General features: G+C 37.2%; 1 protein-coding gene across 6 annotated transcripts in view; it reads right to left on the bottom strand.

The window, feature by feature from the left end:
• Nr1h4 (nuclear receptor subfamily 1 group H member 4) overlaps positions 1-20,942 on the bottom strand; it is a 73,768-nt gene that overhangs the window by 12,975 nt on the left and 39,851 nt on the right. For 4 of the 6 annotated variants that reach the window (XM_047551531.1, XM_047551532.1, XM_047551529.1 and 1 more), the window contains 5 exons: positions 12,225-12,377; positions 9,779-9,912; positions 8,803-8,901; positions 8,352-8,451; positions 4,646-4,792 (listed from right to left, as the gene is read on the bottom strand). In XM_047551531.1, the coding sequence (XP_047407487.1) occupies positions 4,646-4,792; positions 8,352-8,451; positions 8,803-8,901; positions 9,779-9,912; positions 12,225-12,377 (633 nt within the window). The remainder of the gene's footprint in view (positions 1-4,645; positions 4,793-8,351; positions 8,452-8,802; positions 8,902-9,778; positions 9,913-12,224; positions 12,378-20,942) is intronic. The other 2 variants (XM_047551533.1, XM_047551530.1) reach the window with 1 other exon arrangement.

Raw genomic sequence — 20,942 nt, 5'->3', positions numbered from 1 at the left:
AGGTCCACTTGAAGTGTGTGACCAGTGACATAAGGTAAACAAACCCTGTTGCTACAGTAGAGTAGGTGGAGAGTTGTGTTCAGTCAGGGACGGGACAAAAAGGCAAGGAGTTGAGGACATCCAGTGAATGACCCAAGGAAGTGATCAGATTGATGGTCCATGAATTCTAATCTTAGGTACTGACGTAAGTGAAGTCAGGCAAAAGTCTCAGAGTCAATGGCTGGAAGGTCAGTAGATAGAAGGTCAATGAATGGAGGTTGTTTTGGAACAAAATATTATCCAATTAGTACTAGAAGCAATGAGCTGAGAGTTAAGGGTAATGTCAGAGGGAAGGAATGGCTGGGATGGAGTCTTTGAAGGAAGAAAGTTATTAGTATTGATAGGATTTAGGTCTGGCATAGGATTCATAATATCCTGCCTCACCATGTTATGAAGAGCCAATCAGATATTGTTGTGAAGCATGACATTGGTCATGAAGATGCCTCACTCAGATGTCCCTTTAGGAGAGCTCATAGTAGGAGCATCATAGAATGGTAACTCCTCTGCTGCCCCTGTGAATGTTGAGGACACACTGGCACCAGTCTCCTCCCAGCCAGTGACTGAGCATCACCAGGGCTATCTGCTTCTTGTAGGACCCAAAGATCACACATTTAGAATAAAGTCTGACACATAGTAGGAGCTGAATAATTATTATCTTCTGATACTATAATTAACAGATCCATTCATTACTGAAGATTTATATTTTGTAAACATTTACAATTTTTCTCTTAGTATTCCAGTAAACATTTTTGGAAAACTGTGTTGTTGTTGCTGCTGCTGCTGCTGCTCTCAGTTGAATCACAATGGGAGAGATTTTCCCCACCTCACCTAAGTTTGGGAAGGAACCCAGTGCTGCCCCAGTGGTCCTTATAGAAATGGCACCACCTGACTTAGCTCAGGACCCAAAAGATCAGAAAGAACCAGGCAAAGAGGAAAAAATGGGAGCTGAGCCCCAGAAGAGAGAACAAAGGAAAAACTGCTGGGGAATTCCCCTTCAGAGACCCTCTTATCAAACTATTTCAATTCATATGGCAGAAATTATATCACTTTTTTTTTCATTGCCTGGCGCCTAAATCAACTTTCAATGACTCATCTTGGAGGAGGAGGAAAGAGAACACAGCAGAGCTCCTGTGCCCAAACTCTTGGTCTTTTGCTTAACACACAAATGCTAAAGAGGTATCTATCCCCCAAACTGCTACCAGCAGGGTCTGGGAAAAATTTTTCACTAGTTAATTGTCAGTCTGAGATATCAATACCTCTGACCCTCAAGGAAGAACCACTTGAAAAGAAAATTAATGGACCAGGCAGCTGCAGACAAGTAGCCACTCATTCATTCATTCAAGAGATATTTGTTGAGCACCCACTCCAGGAAGGCATGTGCTAGGCGCTAGGATAAAATGCCCACTCAAGAAGAGGCAGACCCTGCCTTGTGAAGTTTGTAATATCAAAACACAGGCAAGATGCAGAACAAGCATTACAGTTAGACATGACTTCAAAGAGATCAAATAGTTACAGGATCTAATTCAATAACCTGAAGAAAAAGTGTGTCTGGTGGGGAGAATACAACTAACAAATAGTGGAGCTTAGAGTCAAGCTAGATTCCAGTCAGTATCTTTAACCACCAGCATCTCTTGAATCCAAACACACATTAACTAGATTAGGATCCTTTAGAGTTAAAGAGACCTGTGTATAAAATGAGTAATATTTTCCACATGAGTCATCATCCACTTTTATTTTTTTTATTTTATAACTTAGATTTGACTCGTGAATTTTTTTTAAAGAGAACACTGCCACAGTCCATAGCGCCAGAACCTAATAAATGGCTGAGTTAAGCAAATGAAGTTTTTATCCATCATAGGTGAAAGACACAATTTTCTACATAAGAGAAATCACCAATTTATATTCAGTAGCCTAAACTAGCAAATTCATACACACAAAAATTCAGCTTGTATCCTTTAACTCCTTCCTAACATGAACTGTCAATGATTGATTGCAGCTTTAAAATCAGGATACTTAAGTAGTTGGCCAACTACCAATCAGAAAAATTGAATTATTTAAGAGAAGAAAAGTGGTAAGAAATATAGAACAGAACAGCATTTTGGAGGTTAGCTGATTCAAGCCCTCCCTCTTAGCCTGGGGACACACATTTACACTCATTTAAATTAAGATCCAGTACAAGTAGGTGATAAAATCTATCACTTGAGATTTATCTAGCAAATACAATCTGATAGATTTTTATCTCCTACCTGTTCTGGGCCTTAATCCATATTTTAGAAAGGTGGACTACAATCTATGTTTCTTGACAACACAAAGGATGAAAAATGAGACACTATATCCCTCAGATCTGTTCCCTTCTCTCCTTTTTTCCAGCATCAGAGTCAGAGCCTTGAACCTCTTGCCTCCTTACAGGTGTCCCCCATCTATTCTAGCACTGCTGGAAGACTTGCAAAGTTTGATTCTGAATTCTCCTTCTAAAAGAAAACAAAAACAAAAACAAAAAAACACCTTCATTGTTTCCCCATCACTTAGTAAATAACAAAATCTTTTTTTAAACATTTTTATTTGTTCTAATTAGTTGTACATGACAGTAGAACACATTTTACATTTTGACAGATCACACATAAATGGAGTGTAATTTCTCATTTTTCTGATGGTACGTATTGTAGGATCACTCCGCTCATGCAGTCATACGTGTATGTGAGGTAATGATGTCTGTTTCACTCTACTATCCTTCCTACCCTCATAACCCTGTCCCTCCCTTCACTTCCTTCTACCTAATATAAAGTAACTCTTTTCTTTCCTAGCGCCCCCACACCTCCACCTTATTGTGAATTAGCATCCGCCTGTCAGAGAAAACATTCGGCCTTTGGTTTTTGGGGTTTGGCTTATTTTGCATAGCATAAACAACAAAACCTTTAAACATTCAAACCCCTCAACCATCTGACTCTGCCTCCCGCTCCTCTTCTTATTCCTTTCACTGTAACCCTAAATCCAACCAACTCAGCATCTCCCTCTTCTTAATGCACATGTACTGAGAGCTTTTTTGCCTCAACTCCTTTACCCATGCTGGTCCTTCTCTCCTAGGTCTCCACCCTGGTCATTCAAATTAAATTTTATTTAAGGTCTAGCTGACGTACTAAGGAAATCTTCTAGGCTAGACAGCTTCCCAACTAGAAGTAATCTCTCTCTCAGCTCTTCTCCTTCACATTTTAACTATATACAGTTCATCTCTTTCCACTAGATGGTAAACTTTGTGGAGAAGCAACATGCTCAACTCTTCTCTTCACTGCCACCTTTGTACTTTGCCCTTAAATACTTGCTAAACCAGTACATCAGTGGATATATAAGAACCTTGCATCTTTAAAAGGCATGTTTTTAAACTCCTTTGGTGACACAATTCTACTTCTAGATTTTTTGTTTGTTTGTTTTTTGTTTGTTTGGTAACATAGAACAGGGATTTTTTTTTTTTTTTTTTTTTACTTTCAGCTTTTGAATAAGAGGAAAAAACATAATGACTATGGAAAAACAGCATTTAAAAATATTTTTTAATACTTAAATTAGCTTATTTATATCACTCTCACAGATGCAGAACAGCTTGAACACTCTCCTTCCAATCTCTTCTAAAACACTGGTTTCAAAAGTCTTTAAACTTATTCCAGTCAATCATGGAATGATAAGAAGTTGAGAAGTCATCTGATCTCATTTATCCTCCTCCCTCAACTCATACATAAAGTCTTTAAGGAAAATAAGAACATATTCTAAGGATCTCCTAAGATATATTGCCCAGAATTTCTAGAAACTCGTCTCAATATCTCTTGACCCTCTCTGTCACTGTATTACTACGTAATAAATTAAAATGAATTACTTGTGCTATTATTTCCTTTTGTCTCTTGAGAGGCAGTGCAATATAGGGATCAAAATGCATGGCTTGTGGCCTTGTACATGCAAGGACCTAAGTTTGACTTCCGCCGTGACCAAAAAAAAAAAAAAGGAAGAAAAAGAAAAAGACACATGACTCCTAAAGTCAGATTTTCTGTCTGTCTCTGGGAAAGTTATTTAACCTCTGTCTCAGTCTCTTCATCTGTAAAAATGGAAACAATAATAGTACTTATAGAATTTTTTTAAAGAACTTAATGAACCCATATATAAAAAATACTTAGAACAGAATCTGGAACTCAGTAAATGATATATACATGCTGCCATTATAATTGTTTCTTATTTTATTTTGAATTGGGATGGCTAGTTGAATAATAGTAGCTGGATAGCTAGTCTATTTTACCTGAAATCTTTGAATAAATAAATATTTCTGAACTGAATAAACCCAGTTCCTCTGTGTTACTTTTTAATCAGACTCACTTTTCAATATTTTCAAAAGCCTTCCTTTAACATTTCATCTTTATGTGGTAAAGAGAATATTTTTAGTATTTTGCTATTACAAAAGGAATTTTTGAACTAAGACTCCAAAAGACCCATCTTTTAGAGCCATTCTCCATACTAGGCATGATGGACACATAATATTGCATAAGACAGTTAAGAGCCTGCCTTCAAGGATATACCATTGTTTAGTTGCAGAAACAAACTCTTTACTGTTAATCAAATCACTTACCACTCTTCCGAATTCTTTCTTCCAATAGGTCAGCATGTCCAGCTGGCAGTTTTTTATTGAAAATTTCAGCTGACCGGAGGAACATAGCTTCAACTGCAGACCCTTTTAGCAAAGCGATTTGATCTTCATGGTCCAAAGTCTGAAATCCTGAGTACAGGTGACAATCAAATCAGTATCAAGAAGTTGTTTGTATAATATTTCACATTTTAATATGTACAGTAAGAGTTCATCATCACCACCGATAAAACATTTCCATAAAGCAATTTTATGATTGGGTATTTAGCTTGAGCCCATTGAGTATCTCTTGTACTCCCCAAAATGGAAGCTGACTTTTATATTCATTGAGTAGGATTTATTGGACAAATTAGGCAAAAGGAGTTGTCAAGATCATGCCAAATACACAGCAGAAACAGACCAATTCAAATGAGGTAACCCTAAGAAACAAGAGGCCAGCATATTATCTGTCATTACTTCAGTTGTGCAGGGTCAACTCTGAAGAATGAAAACATCCATAACTAGAAAAAAATTGTAATGCATATCCAGAATATTCAGCCAACTCATGGTCTTTAATCAAAATTTAGAGAATGAGTAGCATTCCCCACAAAAATCCTATCAGGGTCAAGTTTAGGTGTCTTCTCTGAGTTCAGGACTACCTCATGCAAGGTAGAGGGAAACAGGCAAGTATAGGAAAGAATTGCCAGCCTGAAGGCATATAATACCACCTGGAAAATATGGAGTCCTCATCCAGGCATGTGTGGTAAAGTCTCAACGAGCTCTCTGAACTCATTCCCTTCTTCCTTCATTCTTTGTGCTCCAGCCACACTGACAACCTGGTTCTGCTGGGAATGCATGAGCTTGCATTTGCTCAAGGATGAATGCTCTTTTCCAATATCTCCATGCCCCACTCCCTCAGAGACATCAGATCTCTGTTCCAGGGGTACCCTACTAAAACAGTGTCCCCAGCACTCACTAATCCCTACCTGATTTATATCTGTCCACAGAACTTACCACCAACTAACATGATATTATGGGCTTGTTTGCTTGTTTGTTCCTTGTCCGCCATGTCTACTGAAGGATAAACTTCTTTGGGCACAGATTTTATCTGTTTTATTACTGTTGTATCCACAATACCTGGCACATAATAGGTGCCCCTCCCCCAAATTCTTTGTTGGATAATTGAATAATTGATTGAATCAAAGAAAAGGGAAAAAAACACCCATTTGTGTGCATGCAGGTACACACACACACACACACACACACACACACACACACACATTAATAGAGGTAATTAATACCATTAGGGTCTAAATGGCTTAGGAAGGAATTAAATAGCAACCAAAATTTAAAGAAGACAGCAATGCTAAGGATTAAGTGTCATTGTCTTGCCAAGTGCACTGTAATCCCAGTGATTTGAGAGACTGGGGCAGAAAGATTATAAGTTTGAAGTCAGCCTGACCAATTTAGTGAGACCCTGATTCAAAATAAAAATTAAAGAGGACTGGTGATGTAGCTCAGTGGTAGAGCACCCAGGTTGTTCAATCCCAAGTACCACCCCCCCTACACGCACACACAAAAAGAGACATTATCTTTGAGTGTCCAAGAGCTCCTTTGAGAGAAGGAGCCCTGCTCTACCCACCCCACCCCCCACCCACCCCCCACTCCCTGTCGCTGCCCTGGGTCTCCAGCACCCTGGACAGGGTCTGACACAGGTTCTGCTCAAAGAAAACACTCAACTGAACTCTTTTCAAAATACCTTTTCAGTATTGATGTTATATTACTGTTTATAATAACATTGTAATTTCTTTAAATATTTTTTTTCTTTTGGGGTTTTTTTTTTTTGGCCTCTTATTGTCTTCTGTATTTTTTATTGTTTTCCTTCTGCTTTACACATTGAATATATATTAAATGTACTCTCCCTCAGGAACTAGACTAGGCACTAAGAATGAAGAAAAGTTAATATATAGCCATTGCTTTCACTTAAGCTATCTTCTTATGAATAAGATTTATTTGTCTTCAATTATTTCTTGATTCAAGACCAACTGACCATTTGAACTGAAATATCTTTTCCCATAAGTAACTGAAAATATCACATTTCTTTTCTTTCCTCAGCCCCCCCCAACACATACAGTTTTCACAATGTAATCTTGTTTTTTGATCAAGATTGCCTTCGGCTTAATTAGCATATAGCAAATCAGGTTTCTCTTTCATTGTTAATAAAGACATGAGAGAATATCAATGTTTAAATGAATAACAGTGAGAACTTTCTCCCTACATTTTATTAGTTTTATGTAGACTTCTGTCTGTGACACATTTAATAAAATAATAGTATATGCTGACAAAAAAGAGGGTAAATTAACATGCCAAATTAAAATCTTACGACAGAAATGACCTTCTGTAAATTAACATTACAGAGTTTTGCAAGATATCTGTTATACTCTTCTAGACTATGGGATTCTGATATGCTAAAATTTTTTTAAATTTAAAACACTGGGACAATTTCAGCTGATCAGATTAGAGGGCATTGATAATGCAGCAGAAAGAATTTTAGGCTAGAAGATAAGCCTCCCACATTCTGGTTTCTGTGCTGGCCCCACAGAGACTGTGGGTAAGTGCCTCTCCTTCACCCTGCACACACACTGCCCACCAAGTCCTGTCATCTTTGCATCTGTCTTCATTTTGTTCCTCTTCCCTCTCCCACGGCTACTGCTTTATTTCAAGCCCTTTTTCTGGGTCTTGTGCAATAGCATACTAGCTGGTCCTCCCATCCCTTCCTATTCAAATCCATCTTTCATGACCCTGATAAAACAATCTTTATACAGGAAAAGTTTCATCATTTCCCTCTCTACCAAAGTAGAAGCCACCAAAATATCTTTACCACCTAGGGGGCAAGGATTAAATTCCTTAGATAGGTCATTGTCATCGCTTTACTGTCAAATGAAGAAGTCCATCACAGACACCATGCTACAGTCACACTGAATTTTCTCTCCCATCTCTAACAATCCTGTTCTTATTATTGCTCATCACCTTCTCACAAGATCTCTCAACTTGGAAAGCCGCCCTCCATGCCAACTGAAAACCTCCTTGCTTTCCATTCAAGGGTCCCTGTCTTTCCCAGACACAATGAGCAACTATTTCCTCTCTTTTCAAATAGCATATTGTCTGTGTATGTGTGTATGTATGTGTGTGTATATGTGTGTGTGTGTGTGTGTGTGTGTGTGTATGTGTGTGTGTGTTTTAATAGCCTGTAACATTTACTTTAAAGGTAACAGCTAAGCAGCTAAGCATTTAGTATGGAGTAAGAATCAACAAGTAACAAGTGCTCATTGAATGAGTAAGTGGATGAATGACAACTTTGCAAAGTCTCAATTTCTATTGATTTGGAAGAAGTATTGTAAGTGATATTAAATATCCTTTATAGCTCTAACTTTTCGTGTGTATAGTGGTTACATACAAAGAGGATGTGAGATCATCCTCATTTGACAATGAACATATCTGCCCCACTTGGTGTCACAAGAATATTATACAGTGTAGAGGGAAGGAAGTACATGTATAGGTGCCTGCCAACATTAAAAGCAATAAAAGATCTGATCCCACAGGAATGTTTTGAGACTCCAACAAAACATTATATGTAAAGTGGTCAATATAACCTGTGGCACATAGTTAAACATTCAATAAATATTAACTTTTATCATTTAAAAAATACTACCTGGCAGCTTTTTTGTGAATTCTACAAGAATCTGTACATGAGTGGTAGCCATTTCTGTTAAAATGAGAAAATTTTCTTCTGCACTGAATTCTTCTTTTAACTAAATTTTAAGAAAAAAGCAAATGATTAATAAGTAATAGGAAAAAGGATAAATCACTATAGAACCATTAGACTAAAGGAAAACAAAATTTAGATGATAAAATTTTAAAACCCAGTTCATATTTCTCAGATCTTTGGAGAGCAATAACTATTAACAAGATAGATGTGTGACTTCTTCCTTTTTAATTGCTTAATGCTGCTGTTTAAATATATAATGTTTAAATATATAACTTAAATTTTTAGCTCTAATCATTTCAAGTAACATACCCATATATAAATTCCACATCCAAGGAAGTAAAGGCTCCAGAAAATATGAACTTTAAAGAAATGTATTTTCAAATATTATACGTACAATTTTATTTGTTATTTCCTGAGGCATCCTCTGTTTGCTATATGAATCCATAATATAATGTAGAAGATTCTGTTGATCTGGGGTGAGTTCAGTTTTCTCCTACACTGGCAAGAAAATAAAAGGTGTTAGGGAGGGCGGTTATAAGGCATTCTTCCTATATGTGCATTCACTTGGAGTGAACTGATGGCAAAATACTGAGAAATATCCCAAGTTCAGCAAGAACTATGAGCCTTAATATAGTGTATAATTAAGTGCTTTTTCTGGGTCCTGTGGCAGGCAATATCATTCTTCATTAAATGTGTTTCAAGTTCCTCATTTTCCTATCTAGGAAATATGCATAACAAAATATGCCTTTTGTGTATTTAAGAATAAGTAATAGTGTGCATATGAAGCCTTTTAAGCACCTTCACATTGAAGGTCTGAGGGAGTTCAAGGTTTAATCAGAAAGTAAGGCAGTGTTTCTGCATATGAAATGGAGACTCCAAACAAGTATATCATTCTATATACAGAGGTTGACAAATGAGCTCAGGTACCAAACTTTATTTGGTAAATAAAGTTTCATTGAAACATGGCCACACTCTTTTGTTCATGTATTGTCTATACCGGTTTTGCACTAAAATGGCAGAGTCAAATAGTTGTGATAGAGACCATGTGACCAAAACCCATAATATCTGGCACTTAATAGGTAGGAAAAGGTTTTCTGATCCTCAAAACAGAGAGTTGTCAATCAGGACAATTCAGATCTCAAACATATCTTTCCCTCTTGGTAGCATCTTTTGAGGAGTATGAATATCAGCTATTATTTGAATTTTTACACCAAAGCATGTATTTTTCTCTTGATTAAAAATAAAGAAGGAATCCATTTTATTGCAAAATTGAAATGGAAATTCTGCTGTGGCTATGGCTCTAATCTGAGTCTTCCGGCCAGATTGCTAGGCTCCTGCTGGCTTTGGCAGACACCACTGCTTGTTATTACCCTGCATGACTTAGTCGTTGAGGTCACTTGTCGCAAGTCACGTCCTTCGCTGTCCTCATTAAGGGTCTGATCTGCATACTGCTTCACATTTTTTCTCAGTCGTTTAGATTTACACTGAATTTCAGTTAACAAGCCTGAAAAAATGAACGTAGGGACTTTATCAATCACAGAAAGTTCTGTTAGGTGTGTGGTCATGAAACAGCTGCATAGTTGGCTCCAAAGACTTGTACAACTCAGCAAGGAACTAATTCTAGCTCTTCAGACATTTAAAAAGAGAAGGTTGAGGTTTTAAGACTTGAACTTGAACAAGAAGTTTAACCTCTGCTAGTCTCAGTTTCTTCATCTGTAAAATGCAAATAATATCTACCTCAGAGTTTTTTATAGATTAAGTGTAATCAAATCATTTTAATGATGGCCTTTATATAAAGAATTTGTGATATTAAAGCATTATATACAATGCAAGACAATCAATAAAAAGATGAATGACAATCTCCCTGTTCCCAGTCTAGGAGACCTGGAAAAGTGTTAATTCAAAACACAGCATTAATATTATTTTGACATGTTATACACTAGATCATAAGAAGTATGTTCAATTTTATATTTAAAACATTTTAACTTGTGTAAAACAAATTTTAACATCCTTTAGGAAAACAAAATCTTGTCAATTTCTACAACTATACAAATTATTGAAATTATAGTTAAATATTAAAATAACTTAAGAAATGCTATAGTTTAGATGTTGAATGTCCCCAGAGACCCATGTTTTAAAGGCTGGTGGTCAGTATGTGTGATTGAGAGGCAGTGAAACCCTTCGGAAGTGGGACCTAGGTGGCGGGCCCTTAGGGTACTGGGAGTGAGCCCTCAAGGGTGCTTGTGGGACCTTTTCCCCCTCTTTCTCTTTTGCTTTCTGCTCATGAGGTGAGCAGTTTCCTCTGCCTGCCTCCCCACCGCTGCCATTCAGTATCCCGGCCAGAGGCCTAAAAGCAATGAGTTCCACAGATCATGAACTGGAACCTCTAAAACGGTGACTTGAAAAAAACCTTTTCTCTTTATAAGTTAAATGATCTCAGGTATTTTTTATAGTGATGGAAACCTGACTAACTAGCAAGATGCCTGAAAAAAAAAATTTAAATGATCACACATTGTCACTGATTTATAATTAAACAAAGCTATAAAAAATAATGTAGAACAATCTTCCATATTCACATTTATGTTCTTTATTCTTCTCTCAGTGTTAATGAAAATGAAGTTCCAGAATGTTCTTGGGGAAGGAAATGTGTTTTGTAGACTCATGAAAGATCTACATCTGTTACTGGAAAAGTCTGTGTTCATAAATAATATTATAGACTTTTATAGAGGGACTCATGCAAAATGTCTCTGGAGCTTCAACTGGAACAAGTTCATATTTAAGTGATGAGCAACATGAACCATGCAGTATCAAAGTATTTCCATTGCAAGATTGGATTCCAGCAGCAGACCCTATTCAGGCTCTTGTTTCATGTATGCTAAAATAAGATTGGGATCAGCCACTATAAAACTTTCATCCACCTAGAGCTGGATTATTTACACAGACCTATTTTCCCCCTTCCTGCATACATTATTTTCCTGGGTCCTTCCCAGTTGCCTGTACAATTTGGGAACAATAGAACTGGAGTCACCTTCCACAGGCTTTTATTTCATGTGGCATTCCCTCCCTGAATATCGTCGTCCCCTTGGTGACATTTGTTTGTCTGTTTGTATTTCGAGGAGGAACAGGACATATCTCAGAATCTGAGTGGTCTGTAGCATTTGCAGAATGAAAAATTAATTATGTTATATACTAACATGCATTCCAGTTTTTGATGAAGATTACAGTCCCTCACAAAGCCAGCAGTTAATACAGTGTCTCTTTATCAGATTGAAGGACAAAATTATATTAAAACTCAGGGTAGTTAATTTCCTGTGTAAACCTATACAAATTGGCTCAAAGCTGTACTGAGAGAAGATGGATTCTTAATAAAATGACTTGGTTTAAAACTCTATTTAGACCATTCAGCGGCAGTTATACCCTATGAAGCATTCTTACTTTTTTCCTACAACTATAAATTTTATGTTAATTAAGTAATAAATAAGCAGTATATTTAAATTAAATGTGGAGGAAACTTTCAGACTGTCAGTCTCTGTAGCGCATGAAAGCCTGTTCTTTTAACTGCATGTTAAAGACACTTCACTCCATGTATAGTTCCTTACAACGAAGAACAACAAACAACAGTCCTTTCAGGTGAACAAGATGCTCTTTAGATGACAGTTTGGACAATGTTAGTGGTTCATTACCCTTTTCAAGAGCTTAAATGGCTTAGTGGATTCCTTCTTTAATATGTGAAATATTATTCTTGCAATGTGATTTTACCTGCCATCTGCATCCTTAAGAGATTTTTAATGGAGTTTAATTGCTTGGAGTGAATACCTGTATACATACATTCAGCCAACATTCCCATCTCTTTGCACTTCCTTAGTCGACACTCCTGGCACTTCCTTCGCATGTACATATCCATCACACAGTTGCCCCCATTTTTACACTTGTACACAGCATTTTTGGTAATGCTTCTCCTGAAGAAACCTGTGGAAGAAACACCAAAGAATATAAAAAGACCCCTAACAACTCAGGAAAGCACATCTGGATCCAGAGATGCCAGAACATTTTTTTTTTTCACGAACTGCTGGAGAGCACCCAGGTACTCCTTGTGTATACCCGTAACAAAAGGTACTTTCAGTGACACCATGTTAATAAGGCTGCTATTTTTTAATTTACCTCTGAAAAGTAAAAACAAGTTTGAATTATAGTCTCTTAGAAAACTATTAGTTTGTATGGTAAGATAAATTACTTTCATAGATCTTTATCGAGGGACAATTATGTGCCGGTCGGTGAGTGCTGGTGCTGGTGCTCTCTAGGCAAATAATTCATCCCTCAACTCCTACAGGTTGATTGAAAGCAAAGACATACAAACAATTGAGCATGTGAAATTAAGCATTACAAGGTTCTGATTGGATGCTATGCTGGGGCAGAGTAGACACATAGAATGGTCAGTTTTGGATGGAGAAGTCAGAACAGGAAGTGAGCAGTGATCTAAGTCTGGGAAAGTGCTTGGTGTTTGCCAGGCACTGAGGAAGAAGGTTGCATTTATATTAATACATTGCCAGTATGACATCATAATAAAAATGCCAACTGAATTTAAAAGTAAACATCTCTCCCGAGAAACGGTAGCACAGCTTCAGCCTGTTACAGTTAAGATGGGTAGAGTCAGAAAAGAAGTGTGAATGGCTTCATTCTTGCTTCTCCTTTTCCTCGTGTCCCACTTCTGCTTATTCTTCTCTATCTGGTCAACCACAATTTCTGACACCTCCAGAGTCAAGGGGATTGGTGAATAGGGAGAGGATTGTGGGAGGCAAGGGGAGAAATGACAGGAAAATGCTTAATTGCCTGGTACACAGTCCTGTAACCTTAACCACAGTTTCACTTCCTGAGGTTTTGGTTACCCATGATCAACCACGGTCCAAAAGTATTAGTGGAAATTTCAGAAATAAGCAACTCACAAGTTTCAAATTGCATGCTGTTCTGAGTGGTGTGATGAAAACTTGCAGAGTTTCATTCCATGCCACTTAGGATGTGACTCATCCTTTTGGCTAGCATATCCACCCTGTATATACTACCCACCCCCAACACATTGGCCTTTGAGAAAGAGACCACATTCACTTAACTTTTATTACAGTATATTGTTATAATTGTTCTATTTTATTAGTAGTTATTATTGGCAATACCTCACCATGCTCAATTTATAAATTGAACTTTACCATAGGTGTGTATGTATAGTCACGTAGGGTCTGGTACTATCCATGGTTTCAGGCATCTATCAAGGGTCATGGAACACATCATCTGTGGAAAGTGGGAATTACTGTATTGTCACAAGTTGTTCACAACTTGTTAACAAGTTTCAAAGTTGACTCTTCTTCCTTAAGTCGGGTTCTCTAGAGAGCTCCTTCTATCATTCGGATGCTTTCTTCTGTACTTCCTTGATCAGAGCAAATAAGTTTCTCTTCTATCCCATGGCTTGTATTCCCTTCTCCAGCATTTAGGAATGTGGCAGTTCACTCCACACTGGTTATACTGAGGCCCAAGTATGTGGTGTTCTTTTTTCAATTTTAAAAAAAAATTTTACAGATTGCATTTTGATTCATTGTACGCAAATGGGGTACAACTTTTCATTTCTCTGGTTGTACATGATGTAGTCACACCATTCATGTTATCATACATGTACATACAGTAATAATGTTTGTCTCATTCCACCATCTTTCCTTCCCCCGTCCCCTCCCCTCCCCTCATTTCCCTCTACACAATCCAACATTTCTCCATTCTTCCCTCACCCCCTCCTTCCCCCCATTATGAATCAGCATCCACTCATCAGAGAAAACATAGTGGTGCTCTTGCATGGACTTATGATAATCCAGTGCTGACTTTCTCTGGTCCAACAAACTCTATGGGACAGATAAACCTCCCTCACTCATCCATAAACAGTAAGCCACCCTACCTCCTGTCATTCAACTTCTCAGGTAAAAGACACCAATCCTAGTGTCCCTCAACTTCAGGAGGGACTTAAGTTTCCCCAAGGTATCCTGTTGAAGACCCTTTCTCTGGGCCTGAGGAAACAGGATTTCTTGTGTATATATTTTACCTGGGAAACATACCTTTTTCTAATTCTCATAAATGTACTATACATGCCAAAAGTGGTGGCAATGGGGATGAAGGATTCACAGAACATTAATTACATGCTTTGAAATATTATAAGACCTTTCTATAATTTTGAACTGTTGATCTCTTCATATTCTCAAAATAAGTGAAATGTTCAATTGGTTTTTCAATATCCACTGTGAAATTTCTGCAAGATGGACTCACTGTGGAATGTAGCAGCCAGTGTCTTCATGTCATAACTGAGACCAGAGTCCCTCCTTTTCAATTAGAATAATTTCTAACATTTATTACTTACTAGTTATTATTTTAACCACTTTACATCCATTTAGTTATGTAATTTTTTATATAAATTTTATTAAGAAGATAATATTATATCTCCCCATATTATAGATGAAGAAAAAAAGTACAAAGTGGTTAAGTTCCTTGGTTATGATCACATCTAATAATTGGACTGGGAGGGTTCCAACGGAGGAAGTAATGCTCTAAAGCTCATACTCCTAACTGCTCTTCTAAGATTGCCTCCCTTGGGTCACAAGAGAGAGTTAACACTAAATACCTACTATCTGAAAGCTGCATCCTCTGACCTAGGAGATAACAAGATGAGTAAGACAGTGCTCTTTCCAGATTTTAGTGGGAAGATAAAGAAGTAAATTCACAGCATAATACAAGAAGGAGTGATCAGATAACCAATTAAGTAAGAAACTATTGAACTCTAGAAGCAAAAGTGATTATATCAGTGACATATGATTGTAAAGGTTGTATACCATGTTTAGGGAAGAAGGGCAGCAATTGCATTGCAGACATAGAAATTTGCATATTTATCATAACAAATCATTTCAGAAGCAACCAAAAATAAATCACTCTAATTAAATAAGTATAATATGATGATTACCCAACACCTAAAAATCAAGCATCAGGAGGAAAAGGCAATATATGGGCTGAGAGTGACCCCAATTAATTCTAAATAGGGGGAACTGGAGAAGTAGGAATTTGAGAAAGACCTTGGAGAATAAGTAGGATTTTGAAACATGGACCAAAGGGGAGGAAAGACATTCTGGGAAACGGGCAAAGGAAGGGTGTTATGAAAGTGCCAAGGAACTTAGAACACGGTGGAAGGGTAGCATGTGGGAGCACTAGTGAGAGGTGGTGAGAGGATAGAGTGGGGAGGAGTGTGACTAAACACCCTTAAAAAACAAGCAAAGGAGTTGAGTCTCCACTGAATAGATAGAAGCCATTAAAGAGTTTGACAGGGGAGGGTGTGGCATAACCTGCATGTGGGGAAGACTCCCTGAAACTCGGTGAAGAGAGGTAGAACGGGGAGATGGGAGACTGGAAATCAGGATGATTACCTCTTGGAGCTAAGAGGTGATAGATGCCTGAACTGCATCGGGAGAGAATAGAAAGGAGACACAGAGAGAACACTCCCAACTTCGGTAACTATGAAATCAGAGACTGAAGGAAAAGTCAGACATGTCAAGGTTAACAAAGTCGCAGACTTGTTTGTGAATTTGTCAGTTGGCGTAAATTTCAGTAGGAGAGAGGCATAACGTTTTCCTAAATGTCAAATCCAGCCAAATAAAGTCTAAAAAAAGACTTTGTGCTTCAGATCAGGATTGATAGTGAGAGTGCAAATACCAAAGAATGCATTTTAAAAGAGGCTACCAGCAAAAAGAGACCCTTTTCCCTTGTAGCAAACCATGAGCTCAATGAACAACCTAGCCTTCATGAGTCAGTCTTCGTACTAAATTTTGTCTCTTCTCAGGAAAGATTCCCTTTAAAACTGTCATAGATACTGATAGACAGCTCAATAGCTAACAGAACAAAACTCCTTATTCCAAGATGAGTCAAAGAAATGGTGCATAGAACAATTCTGCAGGGGTTTTTGTGTGTGTGCGCTTTTTTTTTAAACTCTGGTATTAACTGAGAAAGAAAGCATTATCATCTCAATAGCTGAATTAATTAGCTTTCATTCTGAGATGGCAACACAATATTATCATTATATCATTTAAATATGGGTACATATACTGTATTTATACTTATGCAAATCTATCCATACTCATACTGCTGCCTCTATCTTGCTCTTTCTTGTGCATATTCAACAATGCTCATATCAGAAAACTCATTTGGAAATGAATGGAAAGGAAATTCACTGAAGAACAGAGCCTTCCTGGTAATAAAAGATGAGTAGGCACAGTTGGCATTGCCATCTGCAGAATGTGTAGCACTAGGGGGATCCCTGGGGGAGCAGTAGAATAGCTACAGGATGGTGCTTTTACTGGGATCCCTTAATTGTACAGAATTTTACACCTACTTTTCTGCTTCTTTATACAGATGGAACCCACAGACCACACCCTATTCACAAGTCATGTGCATATATGTGTACAAACACATGCACATGCCAAACACCAGTGATTGACACCAGTAGTCACTGGTAGTTAGGCTACCCATTAGTTTGAAGTAAATAAAATATTGCTTAATGTTTTAAAACTTCAAGGTCTGGAAGCTTTTGAAACAAGAATAAACACAGAGCTGAGTAATGAGAGATCTTTACATTCAATATGGCCTTAATAGAACTGGTCTATCTCAACTTATATAGCACTTGTTTTGTTCCAAGTATTGTTCTAGATACTTTGCATATAATACTCTACACAATCCAGAGAGATAGATGTTATTATAATCTCTCTTATAGAAGAGGAGGCTAATTTGCTCGAGGTCCTATGGATAACAAATGGTAGAGCTTGAATTTGAACCCTAATAGGCTCAATTCAGACTTTGTGCTCTTAACCACCATGTTATACTGTCCTTCCAGTAGTTTATATTAAAAAAATATTGAGATATTAATCTCCCCAAATCTCACATAGCACAGTGCCCTACTCCTAATTGAGACCTGTTACCATCCTCAATCTCAGTCCATAATGAGTATTTTGCAATAAATTTAGGAATGTTAAGGTGAATTCAGAATTAACAGAATTTATTGAATCCTTCATATGTGCTTTGTCCTTGCTTCTACTGCCATTTCATTTTCTTTTCATTCTAAGAGGGAATGAAAGGGGAAATCATCTTTTTATGCTTACTTGCTGGGACAGAAGCTGAAGTTGCCTACCTCATTGTAAAGTTAGGATTTATGGCCATACGTTTCTTAGTGTATTTCAGATGGAAAATTCCATTAATCCTGCAGTCATACTAAGATGAAGTCTGGCCAATTATTGACCCCAGCACCCACATTAATATAGAACTGACTTGTAGATGAAGCCCCCTGAATCGGATGGACAGTTCCAGAAAGGACCAACTAGGATAAAAAGTTCCTCCATTATTTCTCCATCCATTCATCTGTTGAAGGGCATCTAAGTTGGTTCCATAATTTAGTTATTGTGAGTTGAGTGGCTATAAACATTGATGTGTTTGTGTCACTATAGTATGTTGATTTTAAGTCCTTTGGGTATAAACTGAGGAGTTCAAAAACTGGGTCAAATGGTGGTTCCATTCCAAGTTTTCTGAGGACTCTCCATACTGCTTTTCACAATGGTTGCACCATTTCGCATTCCCACCAGCAATGTATGAGTATACCTTTTTCCCCACATCCCTTACCAACTTTTATTGTTGCTTGTATTCTTTTTTTTTTTTTTTTTTTTTTGCGGTGCTGGGGATTGAACCCAGGGCCTTGTGCTTGCGAGGCAGGCACTCTACCAACTGAGCTATATCCCCAGCCCTGTTGCTTGTATTCTTGATAATTGCCATTATGATTGAAGTGAAATGAAATCTTAGAGTAGTTTTGATTTGTATTTTTCTAATTTCTAGAGATGTTGAACATTTTTCATATATTTGTTGATTGATTGTATATCTGCTGTGAAGTGTCTGCCCAGTTCCTTAGCCCATTTATTGATGGGTTATTTATTTATTTATTTATTGGCATTAAGTTTTTTGAGTTCTTTATATATCCTAGAGATTAATACTTTATCTGAGGTACATGTGGTAAAGATTTTCTTCCAATCTGTAGGCTCTCTTTTCACAGTATATATATATATATATATATATATGATGGAATAATTACTCAGCTTTAAAGAAGAATGAAATTCTGGCATTGCTGGTAAATGGATGGAGTTAGAGAATATCAAGCTAAGTGAAATAAGCAAAACCCAAAAACCAAAGGCCAGATGTTTTCTCTGATATGCAGATGCTAATTCACAATAAGGGGGCGGAGATAGGGAAGAATGGAGTTACTTTATATTAGGTAGAAGTGAAGAGAGAGGAAGGGGTCTGGGGGAAGGAATGATAGCAGAGTGAAATGGACATTATTACCTCATATACACACATGACTGCATAACCAATGTGATCCTACAATATGAATAGTCAGAAAAATGAGAGATTATACTTCATTTATGTATGTTCTATCAAAATGTATAAATGCATTCTACTGTCATGTACAACTAATTAGAATGAATAATAAATATTTTTAAAAAATTCCTCCACTCAAGGTTATTGATAAAGACTCTAGAACATAGAACCCAGTTCTTGTGACAAACATCAAACAGCAACAAATTTGGAAGTAGCATTTTTTTCCTTTGTCATTCTGCACTCAAAGATGACCCACTCTCTCTCCTAAAAGTGTTTTTTGCTTGAACCTTGCCTTAATTTCACTTTATTTTCTCATAATAAAATTTTCTTGCTTGGATTGTCATGCCTGACTTTAAATTTTCTTTCATTGGGATTTAAGAACTGAGGTTTGGAGCTTCAGCTCCCCATTCTGCTATGACAGTGTGTTCCAATAATAAAGAGGCTCTGAAAAGTTAAACATAAAGAAAATCTAAGGTATAGAGGTGACCACCTAAAGAACTTAATGAAAATGAAAACACAACTTATCAAAATTTGTGGGATGCAGCAAAAGCAGTGCTTGTAGGGAAATTTATAACGTTAAATACGTACTCTGTATTAAGATCTAAAATCAATAATCTAAGCTTTTACTTTAGGAAACTATAAAAGAAGAGCAAATTAAATCCAAAGTAAGCAAAAGAAAGGGAAAAATATAGCAGAAGTCAATGTAATTGAAAATAGGAAAAAAATAGAAAAAAAAATGATGAAGCTAAAGTTGGTTATTTGAAAAGACCAATAAAATTAATAAATCTCTAGCAGGGCCAACCAAGAAAAAAGAGAAAAGACATCAACTACCAATATCAGAAATTAAAGAGGACCCCATCAACTAATTAGTCCCTAAGGGCATTAAAAGGAACACAAAGACATTATAAATAACTCTAAGCTCACAAATTTGATAAATTAGATGAAATTCCTTGAAAGACACAATTGATCAAAACTCACATAAGGAAAAATTGATTATCAAAATAGATCTATCTGTTAAATTGAGTCAGTGATTAATAACTTCCAAAACAGAAAGCATTAGACACAGATGGTTTTACTGTTGACCATTTAAAGGAGAAATGATACCAGTTCTCTATAGTCTCTTCCAAAAACAGAAGCAGAGAGAACACATTCTAACTTATTTTATGACGTCATCATTCACTTAATATTAAAACTATAGATAAATATGACAAGAAAGGAAAACCATAAGTCAATATCTTTTTCTTCATTTTTCTTTTTAAATTTAGTTTGTTAGCATTTAGTTTTGCTTATTTTTATTTTTGTCTGGTATTGTGTGATTCCATTCTGAAGATTTCTTTATCAGGTGGATTTTGGAAATGACTCTTTTCAGACAATTGGGACCAAGTTTCTCATCAGCTCTTCCCCAATTTGAGCCTGCCTCTCAAGATACCATGACTCCAATCCAACAGTAAGTGTGACATGCTTCAGGGCCTCTCGGTCAGTTCTGCTGAGGATGAAACCCATATTTTCAACCACTGGTTCATCGAGACCATTATCAAGAGAAAAGTGGCCAAGAAGAAATTATCCTGACACATCCTGACTGAAGAAGAGAGACCCACGCAGATGACTGAAAGCCTGAGTGGAACTCCTCCAGACTCCAGACACTGCACAATAAGTCCATGCTGCTGGACATGTGGCCACATAGGGGACAAGAAGAGTCAGGGCAGTGGAAGATGGAGAGTACCTCAGAGATCTCTCAACAAGGTTCAACATAAGCAGATATCCCATTCCTCCAAAGCTTTCAGAAACATAGCCTCCAGGTTTAAGCTTTGAAAGATTCCCAAGAGCCTCCTGGGAGACCTGAAGAGGGGTTGGTTACCCCTTATACTCATCCTCCCATATCACTCCTCCTACTCCAAATTGCAGATACTGGACTGGCGTCTGGGAGGACATTTCTCCCCACCTGGTGTCCTTCTCGGGTTTTTTTTTCCATGTTGTGAGAGAAAAGATGGTTCTGCAAATATAAACAAAGACTATGCAAATGACCTAAGTAAATAGATAGCTAAGCACAAAAAGAGAGATAGAACGAGGTTATTAGTAGTAGTCTCTGGGGTGGAGAGGGTT

This window comes from Sciurus carolinensis, chromosome 4 (assembly GCF_902686445.1).
Source record: "Sciurus carolinensis chromosome 4, mSciCar1.2, whole genome shotgun sequence".
NCBI classification, from domain to species: Eukaryota; Metazoa; Chordata; class Mammalia; order Rodentia; family Sciuridae; genus Sciurus; species Sciurus carolinensis.
The sequence above is the reverse complement of the archived record's forward strand: the minus strand, read 5'-3'. Positions and strand labels throughout refer to the sequence as shown.